Consider the following 11,293-nt stretch of genomic DNA (forward strand, 5'->3'; position numbering starts at 1 on the left):
ACCTGGGTGGATGCTGAATTGGCGGAGGGATTGTCTTTGTGGATCTCTAATGCCATGAATCATCTCAAGGAGTGGGCAGATCTGGGAGCCTTGACGGGCATTCTGGTATTGGTCTCCTTAGTTTGTCTGTGGTGTATTTGTCGGATTAAGGTCTCCCAGCATCACAATGCAGCCATGATCATTCAGGCCCTTACAGCTGTTGAAGCAGGACAGAAACCCAGGTATGGCTAGCCACCATGAGGAACTAAGTTCCTTAGCACAGGATGCAAGGCTTGAGCACTGCACTTGGGGTCCATTGCACATTGGATCCTAAGGAGAGCATGCCTGATTGAATGTGGGTAGATACCTCAAGTCCCACCTCTGTGAAAAGGGTATCAGACAGGTCTGATGCTCCTCAGGTGGCTGACGCCTAAGTGAGAGTCAGTACATTGTCCCTGATTTGTTCTTACAGAGATCAGGCCTCTACTCTTACCTGTTGCTATAATAAAAAAAGGGGGAACTGTAGAGAGCTGCGCACAGCAGCACCCATAAGATGGCGCCTGCTTCCACCCCCACCTTCCCGATGGTGAGTGCTCTCGGGAGTAAACAACTCCATATTTGGCTTAGTCCTAGGATCTGGCTTGCTTCCGTGAACCTGGACCTATCCGCAGTGCCCACGTAGCAGGCTGGGGTTGGCCACCCAGGGGCTATTTAGGTCATGGGTGGGCTTTCCCCGGGGTCAGAAGATTGTTCAAGGTTCCTGAGTAAACTGCTGAAAGAAGAGCTCAGTGTTGCGTCTTCCTTGCTGGTCGAGGCGGTAGTGACAGGACTCCACTAAACTTGGAGCTACAAATGGTTGTGAGCCACCATTAAGATGTTTTGAACCAAATCTGGATCTTAAGCAACAACAACAAATACTCTTAATAGCCAAACTAACTCTCTTGCCTCAAGAGATGTTTTTAAATGATAAATCAAACTTTTCAACTCATGTTTGACGTTTAAAATAAGAAGGAATATTTAACTAAACCAGAAATGAAGTTTCAGACATTGTAAAGGTTATTCCAGGTGAAAGGATTATGCTGAATTAAACTGACAAAATTCAGTCAATGTTGCATAAATAAGAAGCTATAAACAAATTCATAGGATATGTTATCTATAAGGATTATAAAAAGCATAGCTATAGTAACTGAATATATCCATAATCATGGAGAGAACAGCATTGAAACAAGCAGAATAAAATACAAAGTCAAGATGTGGTACAAATATCAGTTAAAAACACCCCAACAGAGAAAAGACCAAGGACCAATTCTTATATACTTGAATGCTACCAAAATTTCTAAGAGTGAAACATTGCAATCTTTAAAAAATTCCTTCATGACTTTACAGCCTGTCATAGAGATATTTTTGCATGCATGAATCATGCCAGCACTAATAACAATAGTAAGAAATAGCTCCAGGAGTCCAATCACCAAGAGAGAGGAGGGAATATATGAGCAAGAGATATTGAGACCATGTATTGGAAAAAGCACAGGGACAAATAGCCAAACTATCAGAAACACATGAACTGTGAACCAATAGCTGAGGAGCCCACAATGGAACTGGACTAGGCCCTCTAAATAAGTGAGATAGTTCATTGGCTTGAACTTTTTAGGAGGCCCCCAGGCCATGGGACTAAGTCCTGTCGTTGGTGCATGAGCTGGCTTTTTTGAAACTAGGGCCTATGCTGAGACAATTTGCTCAGCCTTGGTGTAGAGAGGGGGGGACTGGACCTGCCTCACCTGAATCTAACAGGATAGGCTGACTTGCCCCCAGAGACCTTGCCTTGGAGAAGGTGGGAATTCGGGGGTGGATTGGGGGGAAGACTGGAGGGTAGGAGGAGGGAGGACAGGGGAATCTGGCTGATATGTAAAGTTAAAGTAATTATAAAATAAAAATATATTAAAAAAAAGAAATAGAAGCAGCCTAGAAGGTAATCAGATGAATGAATAATGACAAATATACACAATGAAATTTTATTCATCCAAAAAGGAAAATGAAATTATTAAAGTTTGAGGGACATTAATAGACTAGTTATTATTATATTATTGAAGTGTCTCTGACTCAGTAAGAAAAACATTGCATTTTCTATCTTATATAAAATTGTGGTTATTCATGCTTATATGCATGTATTTATATAAGTGTGAGTAGGTCTAGAAACTAGAAAGTAGAACCTGAGATGGGAACAGAGTGATTTATGGAAAGGAGGTAAGGAGAATAACAGCATCTTCAAGACATTAATAAAGAAATTACACTAATAGAGGTGAGTAGGGATCACACTGGATAGAGGGAGGGATATGGAGGAGAATAACTAGGGAAGAAGATAAATCCAAACAAATTGTATATAAGCATGCCATAGTGAAACCTGTTATCTGTATGCTAATTAAAATATACTTAAAACAATAACACTAATTTATTTAAAGAAACACAAATAAGATAATAGTTGCATTATGTTTTATGAGAACAGAATCACCCTAACAAGAACAAATACTCTGCAAGAAAATATAGATGACAGCCAATATTTTTGATGATTATATAAAGTTGATGATCCTACACACATATACTAGCAGAACTCAGTAGATGCATTGGGTTTAGAAAAACATGCATGAGTTTCCAAAAGAAAGGGGCAAATAAGAAAGGAGTTGGAAGGAAGTGAGTGGTGGTACATTTGATCTTAAAATAATATATGCATATATTAAAATAAACATACAGGTAGCATTATAGGTATTGAATAGTTTATATTTAGGGATATACATGTATATACATTTACATATATCCTTGTGGTAACAATCAATGAAGGAAAAAGAGGCAATGTGTTTTAAGGAGAGTATAAAGACTTATGGGAGGATGTAGAGGGAAGAAAGAGAAGGGAGAAATGTTGTAATTAAATTATAATCTCCAAAATAAAGAAAAGAAATTTTCAAACAATAAATGTTTTAAAAGAAAATATCGATAAAACACTAACACAGAAGTTTTAAGAACATTTTAAACAAGATCACAAGGCATAATAAACATAAGGGTAACCTGTTAGTGTGATATAAAGATATTCCCATTGAAATGAAAAGACAAGAAGTATCACCAAATATATAATAAAAAGAAACTCTTTTAGACTCATAGAAGATTTGCAGATTGCTGCAACCACTGTGGACACACAAAATAGAGAATATTAAATATTTTATTTAAGAAGCATAACATAATCTTGCATTCCTCTTCTGAGTACACAGCTATGAAGTCACCATAATCTGATAAAAAATAGATCATTCCATATTAATTTCATCAATGCACATCTATGCATATGCATAATGAATTATTATTCAACTTTAACATAGAAAGTAGAAACATCAATTTGTGATAACAAAGGTTATTCTATAGGAGATTTTGCTAATGAAGATAAGACTGAACAAAACATACTACATGATCTACATGTGCATGTGGAAATTCAAAAGAATAATAAATTACTAAAAATGGAAACAGACAGTAAAAAATATGCATGGCAGAGTACCGAGTGTCAGGTACAATGGATATTCTAGAGAGCTAAGATATAGCTTGAGTATTATAGATAATAGCATACTAAAATTTCACAAAAAGAAGATTTCATGCATTAACACTATGAACTGAATGAGCTATATGTATGAATACATGTATATACACATATAAATATATGCATGCAATAACAGTTAAAAATAGACAATGAATTTGAAGGATAGTGGGGAGTGGTAAATGAGAGGGTTTAGAGGAGGGAATGGGAAATCTCAAAAAATTAAAAATCTTCTAAAAAATGGATAGAATAGGAAGTAAATGAAAAAGTATGCTGATATGAAAGATAAAGAATGTGATAAAAATCCAAGTTGTCTTAGTGACATGCAAAAACAAAAGAATATTGCAAAATAGAATTTGCATTTTTGTAATTTATTGTAATGACATATAGTACTGAATATTAAGTGTTAATTTTAAATTGATTCTTTAATACCCTGTAGAAGGCATTTTTTACCTCCTTGTTCCTTAAACTGTAGATCAAGGGGTTAAGCATGGGGATTACTAAGGTATAAAATACAGAGGCTATTTTATCATTCTCTAAGGAGTGAGTGGATTTAGGCTGCAAGTACATAAAGAGTAGAGTTCCATAGAACACCACAACCACTGTCAGATGAGACCCACAGGTAGAAAAAGCTTTTTTCCTGCCTTCTGCAGAATGCATTCGATATATGGCTAGCAGAATCAAAACGTAAGATCCAAGGACTACCAGAAGAGAGGAGATCAAATTCAATGCTGAAAATAATATGATCAACAATTGAATTTCTTGAGCATTTGAGCACAGCATAGGTAACAAGAAAACATCATCACAGTAGAAATGGCTGATGATGTTAGAGCCACAGAAAGTTAGTGTGAAAATCTTACTGGTGAACAGCAGAGCCTGGAAGGTGCTGTAGAGGTATGGAATGCCCACAAGCACATGGCAAAGTCTCTGAGACATGATCACATTGTAGAGCAAAGGGCTGCAGATGGCCACATAGCGGTCATAGGCCATTGCAGACAAGATAAAGAGTTCACTGATAATGAACATGAGGAAGAATGACAACTGTATGGCACATGCATAGAAAGAAATGGTTTTTTGATCCTCAAGAAAACCCGCCAGCATTTTGGGACAGATGACAGTGGAATTCCCAAGATCAATGAAAGCCAAGTGTCTGATGAAGAAGTACATGGGTGTGCATAGTTGAGAGTCCAGCTTGGTCAAAATGATCATGACCAGGTTGCTCACCACGGTGACAGCATAGATGATGAAGAAGACTCCAAACAAAGGGAATTGAAGCTCAGTGCTCTGTGTGATTCCCATCAGGATGAACTCAGGCAGTGAGGTCGTATTCTTTTGCCCCATTTCATCCAGTTATGTCCTCTAGAAGAAGCAAACATTGTTTTCAATTTTTATTAAGTTGTATTTCTAGGACGAACAGCTGCTTTGTAAATAATAGGTCACAAACAAAATTTGTATGTGATCTTTTAAATGAATGAATATACTATTCTACTTTGCATGTGAAATTTTCCGGAAGACATATACTTATGTATAATAAATTTACATATCATTATTTTTAATCATACATATATATCAAACATGGATGTTAATATTCAAATGTTACTTTATACAAAGAGCTTGGTTTGTTAGAATAAATCTTCATTTTGTCTGAATTTTGTATGGAATTTTTGTATTCTTGAAGAGTAACACTATGATAGAATGAAACAATCTTCTTGACTATCAGAGTTCCTTAAATATTTCTAAGTTTTGGGAGACATATTAAAATAGAAATGCATAATTGGATATCTTTATAAATATTTCCAAATAAATAAATTTTGCCCAGAGTCAAGTGTGCTCATTTTAATATTATATGACAATTTGCCCCCTATTTTGCTCATTCTATTTCAGTTGCATTGATGAGTGGGACTGCACTATTTTCTGGAATTTCATAATGATGAATTGAGAGAACACTTATCATTCAATAATAATTTCTAGTCCGTTAGAGAAAAGTCATCTGAAAACAGCACAATATATGGAATTGTGCTTGATATTGTATGAATAAAATATCTTACTAATAAATATTGTGTGTGTGCTTCAATGAGATTTAGGTATTACCTGGTTGCTTGTATCTCAACTTGCACTTATAATTTTATTTTTAGTCTTCTCAATAGATTATTCATTTATTTTAAGCTTCCAGATACAGTGTTTGGATACATTCCTGCTAAAATATTAGTATTCAAAAATTTTCTTTGTATATTTTTGTGCAATTATTTTACAGTGCAATATAGAAGAAGTGGCAGCAACTTAGAAATATTTACCTAGCATTTTTACAATATGTACTACTTTTTATTTACTAATACAACTGAATGAAGAGATATTTATAAAGTTAGACATTGTGATTGACTATATTTCAGTGGTATTTCCTCTTCATTTAATAAATTTGCATGATAAGCTGAGAAGCATAATATTTCTTTGAGAGAAGATAGTGAAAGTACATTAGCCCATTCCACCCCATTACTTCCCTGTATTTGTTCAGTCCCTGGTCAGTGAGAACCTTCACCATTGTCAGTATGAGTTCCCACTGTAGGAGTAAGTAGGAGTTTCATACTCAGTCAAGTAAAATGCAGAGTAGGCTTGTCAACATGGGCAGTACTAGTGTTAACCTCCTTGCTGTCATCCAAGCATCATTGCTAAATACTCAATAAAAATGTTTAGTGCATAAAATATTTTATGGAAATGTTCATGTTAAAAATTCTTTTGCAAATGTATCCTTTTCGGGAGGAAATTTTATCAAGTATATATTTCTTGTTTGTATTATTTGTGTTGTGAATTTATATCTACTCTTGAGCAAAGTCAGTTTATTTTAAATGTAAAAATAGCATTTTGTTGTTTATCATTATATAGGATTCACACCAGAACTTAATTTTTTTTCTGTATATTTAAACCAAATATAATGTGCCATTCTATTTTGCTTATGAAAATAATTATTTTACTATTTTCTAATGAGTGAGATAATTGATGAATTGTTGATATATCTCCCACTAATCCTCTTAAATGTAGTGGATCTGGAAGATCTATTCAAATGACAAAATTTAATGTCTTATGTCCGCAATGCAACTCCATAGGAAACACAAGTGAATGCACTGTTTGTCATGTGTTTCGAGGAATCAAAGAGTGCCAATGGCAAGAGGCCAGGCATGTTATGAACACATTTGCATGCTGGAGTCTATACTAAATACAATAAATCACTTACCTTCCACAAATGGATCAAATTCTCATATTCTAAATCACCTGTACTTTCTCTTTCAGTAGCAATAATTTATGGGTTTTGTTGCTCTATGTTCCCTGGGGAAATATCATGAATTTATTCGAATGATCACATCTGGATCATCTTAGACACTTAAGATTTTGTTGTGTCTTTCTAATTGTCTGGGACACCCTGTGTGCTCTCCAAAGGGAATATAGAGATAACTGTGGAGAAGGAGACAGACAATATAAACACTCTGTGAATCCCACAGAGACCTGAATATCTTAAATAATTTATTCATTTATTTAAAGGGCATCAATTATTAATGTCACCATGGGAAATAATTTGAAATGTGCTTTAACCCTTTAAAAGTGGAACACTTTCAAAATCATGATATAATTATGCATGCATTATTGCTATCACATAAGAAATCTTCCTTTTAGACTATTACTCAGGGAAACATATGGAAGACATTAGACTTATTGTTCAACCTACATTTGTGAGTTAGATGTTACAATTCCTGAAGACACCCAGCTGTTTCCTTCTGAAAGCCATATTATAACAGCTAAAATATTTGGTGTGAGGTTTTCCTCCTGAGATTGACACGCATATGTCTGTCCTTTGTGACCTATGGCAATGCACTATGCTAGTGCAATGAGTACCCAATTGTTGTACACCCTGAGTAAAGGCATGAGTCCTTTGGGATAATAGACATTGCCATAATACCAATATTAATTGCTGAGGTGATTGCAATATGCATAAGAATTGAGGTGCATTTACATGTAATGGAATATAAATCATACAAATTGATGTTTTAAAAGGTATATGCTGTTTGAACTTACTGTGCAAAGCCTAAATCAATACACAGAATATTTTCAACACCAAAAAAATTTCCTCTGTGTCCTAGATTGTATCCATGTCTTGCAAATTTGTTTCATCTTTAAATTTCCAAATCTTTTCCCAGATTCAAGTACTGATCGACTTTTTGTATATAGATATTACATGCCATGTAAGTAGAGAAAATAAAAGGTCTAATCTTTCAATGGTGTGTTTCCTTTTTAAATTAATCCTTTTTAAGCTTTTCTATATACATTATTACATAAATTTACTGCATTTTTACTTTTCGTCTTTTATTGATAAGATCCTTTTCCTATAAAATATATACTTATTACAGTTCCCCTCTCTTTACTCATCCCAGTTCCTCCTACCACCACTGTTACCCAGATCCGCTCCCTTTCTTTTTTATGTAAAAATGTATTTGACCAAAATGTAGAAAAGGTGGTATTATCACATATGATACAATTGAAAGAATCTAAAACAGAGTAGGTTTTATTCAATTACACAGTTTGCTAAAAGTTCGTCTCCCTGGTATGTGATGCTTAATAAATAGGATTGTGGGGCAGGGGTTCAGATAAGCTAGAAGCAGGGTGATTTTCAGTCAGAATTGTAAAATGGAGTTGTCTCCACACTGCTAGGGAATATAGAATGTTTCAGTATGAGATATTAACTGAGAAAGCAAAACTACAACAGAGCCAAAAAGTATGTGCAACCTACAGAATACTCCACATCCAGTTCAATCACAAGTATTTTGGTCTTTTATTAGTGTCACCTCTGAAGGAATTCAACTCTTGGCAAAGTCAGGCTTCCATGTGTTGTTCCCTGAGCAATGGAGATGAAGTTAAACCACTTTCTTTTTCTATCAATTTGCTGCTGGAGCGACCTTTTGTTGCCTAACATTTATTATTAGAACTGTCTCTTCAGTATACTGATGGCTAGCAGTCTTTTTGCTTATTATTTGATACAGGATCTCACTATGTAGCCCTGAGTGGCTTGGAACTCACTCTGTAGACCAGGCTGGTTTTAAACTCACAAGGGATCCACCTGCCTCTGTCTCTTGAGCACTCATATTAAAGGTGTGCACACTGTGCCTGGCATTGCTAGCAGTCCTTGACAAGACTGCTCTGAAAAGGATTGGACTCTGCTATATTCCTTGCTGAGCATGTTATTAGACCACAGCAGGTAAGTCCTGGGATAAGACACTTGCTCCTCAGAGAACAATTTTGGACTGAAAGGAAAATGCACACGGAGCAGAATAAAGGATCTATCATGGGCAATCAACCCCAGCATCCTCACTTGGAATGCTTAAAGATTTGTTCTGCACAGTGGAGTATGGAGCCAACTCAGCATGATCAGGCCAATCTAGCTATGACTTGACTTCCCATAGTAGGCTCTTCTTAATTTTTCCTCTATGTAAAAATTCCTACACTTTTTATTGTGACAACCCCAGCCTCTCATAACTTCTCCAACAATGATCAGATACTATCAGATACTTGAGCCTATGTTTGAAAGTGTAGGGCTGACTAATTCCCAGGAACCAAATGCCCTCAGCTGTAAGCAACTGCACTGTGTGAAATTCCCTGCCTATTTTAGGAATAACGTAATTTAAGAACAAGACTAGCTGAAGAAGCTGGTGCCATTTAAAAGAAAAAGGAAAGACACTTAACTGGTGCTTAAAGGTTGTCTGATACAAAATATTTGGTCATTAATTCATTATCTGCTTAGCATTTCCAGCAAGGTGGAAATACAGTAACAAGAGGAACTTCTTATAAGAGAGGAAGACACGGCACACTCTCTGGAGTCCTGTTGGTTTTGGAACAGAAGTCTTCTGGTTTTGGTTATATACAGTTAAGTTTGTTTAGTGTGTGATCCACAGTCTGATGTAAGCCCACATTCTCTTCTTTGGCCTGGACAAGTTTTTCTTCCAGGTCACCAATTGTCTTCTCCAGTTTGGAACCTGTCCTCTCTGCAAACTCAGCTCGGGTCTCAGCCTCCTTCAGTTTGTCAGACAGAAGCTTAATTTCTTCTTCATAGTTATCCTCCTTTTTAGAATACTTTTCAGAAATAACCTCTAGTGACTTGAGGTTGTTAATGATGTTCTTAAGTTCCTCTTCCAGGTCGCCACACTTTAGTTCGGACACCTCTGCACTATCCTCTGCTTTCCTCAGCTCGCCCTCCAGGCGCTACCTCCTCAGAATTGAGGTCAGCCTCCTTGGCTATGCGCTTGGCCTCTTCAAGCTGTGTCTCCTGGATCTCCACCTTCTCATCTTTCATGGCTCGGTTCTCTATTGCCTTCATGTCTCTGTCTCTGACTCTCTCTCTCTCTCTCTCTCTCTCTCTCTCTCTCTCTCTCTGATCTGCAACCTTCTCTGCCTCCTCTAGCTTCTGCAGGGCTGTGGCCAGTGGCTCCTGAGCATGGTCCAGCTCCTCCTCCACCAACTGGATGTGGCAGTTGAGCAGCCACAACTCCTTCAGCTTTCTAGTGCTGCTTGCTTTTGGCTTCCAGCTCGTGTTGCATGCCCTGAACATGGTCCTCGGTGTTGTACCTCTTCTGCTGCAAGACCTGGATCTTGTGCTTCACTGCCTCCAATGAGTTGAGACCCGCCATGGTGTGCTCCACTGGGCTCCTACAACACTGGGCCACTATGCCCAGGCCCGCAAGCCATGACCACACTGGGGGATCAACTCCTTTTCTGTCTCTCATAAAAATAACAGGCTTCTAAGAGATAACAGAAAAATATAACAATATAAAATATAGCAAGATTAAAAACTTCACAACGACATTGGACAAGGCAAACCAGCAGAAGGAAAAGAGCCCAAGAGAACGCACAAGAATCAGGGACCCATTTCTTCACACACTTAAAAGTCCCATTAAAAACACTAAACTCAAAGCCACAACATACACACAGAAGACCTGATGAAGACCTCTGCGGGCCTGGTGCTTGCAGCTTTAGTCTCTATGAGTTCATATGAGCTTTACTTGGTTGATTTAGAGGGTCATGTTCTCCTGTTGTCCTCCATTTCCTCTGGATCTTACACTTTGCCTTCTCTTCTGCAGCGTTCTCTGAGCTCTGAGGGAGGGATTTTATAAAGACATCCCATTTAGAATTGAGAATTCTTAGGGGTCTCTCTCTCTCTCTCTCTCTTCGTGTGTGTGTGTGTGCGTGTGTGTGTGTTTGTGCGTGTGTGTGTGTGTGTGTGCGCGCACATGCGTGTGTGTGTGTGTGTGTGTGTGTGTGTGTGCGCGCATGCGTGTGTGTGTGTGTGTGTGTGTGTGTGTGTGTGTGTGTGTGTGTGTGTGCATGTGTGTGTGTGTACTGTCTGGATGTGGATCTCTGTATTTGTCCCATCTGCTGCAGGAGGAAGCTTGTCTGATGATGACTGAAAAAGGCATTGATCTATGACTACAGAAGAACATCATTAGGAGTAATTTTATCACTACTTTTCTTTTTAATAACAGTACTATTTGGTCTTTGGGCTATCTAGTCTCAGGTTCTTGGCTACCCAAGCAGCATTAAGTATGGGCTTCATTTCATGGAGTGGGTCTTAAGTCAAATCACTTATTAGTTACTCTCACAAGGTTTGTACTACCATTGGCCTAGCATATTTTGCAGGCAGGACTGCATTGTCTATCAAAGGGTTTGTGACTGAGTTATTGTATATGTTTATCTTTTTGTAGC

The 11,293-nt window shown here is 37.3% G+C and overlaps 1 protein-coding gene and 1 pseudogene across 1 annotated transcript; both read right to left on the bottom strand.

Moving 5' to 3' along the window:
- Nucleotides 1-3,952: 3,952 nt before the first annotated feature.
- LOC118582620 (olfactory receptor 8K5-like) lies at nt 3,953-4,895 on the bottom strand. The gene has a single exon (XM_036185628.1). The coding sequence runs from the start codon at nt 4,892-4,894 to the stop codon at nt 3,953-3,955; it is 942 nt and encodes a 313-aa protein (XP_036041521.1). The 5' UTR covers nt 4,895.
- Nucleotides 4,896-9,451: 4,556 nt separating this feature from the next.
- LOC118582542 lies at nt 9,452-10,221 on the bottom strand (annotated as a pseudogene).
- Nucleotides 10,222-11,293: the final 1,072 nt, after the last annotated feature.

Source organism: Onychomys torridus, chromosome 4 (assembly GCF_903995425.1).
Source record: "Onychomys torridus chromosome 4, mOncTor1.1, whole genome shotgun sequence".
NCBI lineage: Eukaryota > Metazoa > Chordata > Mammalia > Rodentia > Cricetidae > Onychomys > Onychomys torridus.

Excerpts from the sequence above, each read along its gene's own strand:
- LOC118582620 (XM_036185628.1), bottom strand. The coding sequence starts at position 4,894 with ATGGGGCAAAAGAATACGACCTCACTGCCTGAGTTCATCCTGATGGGA.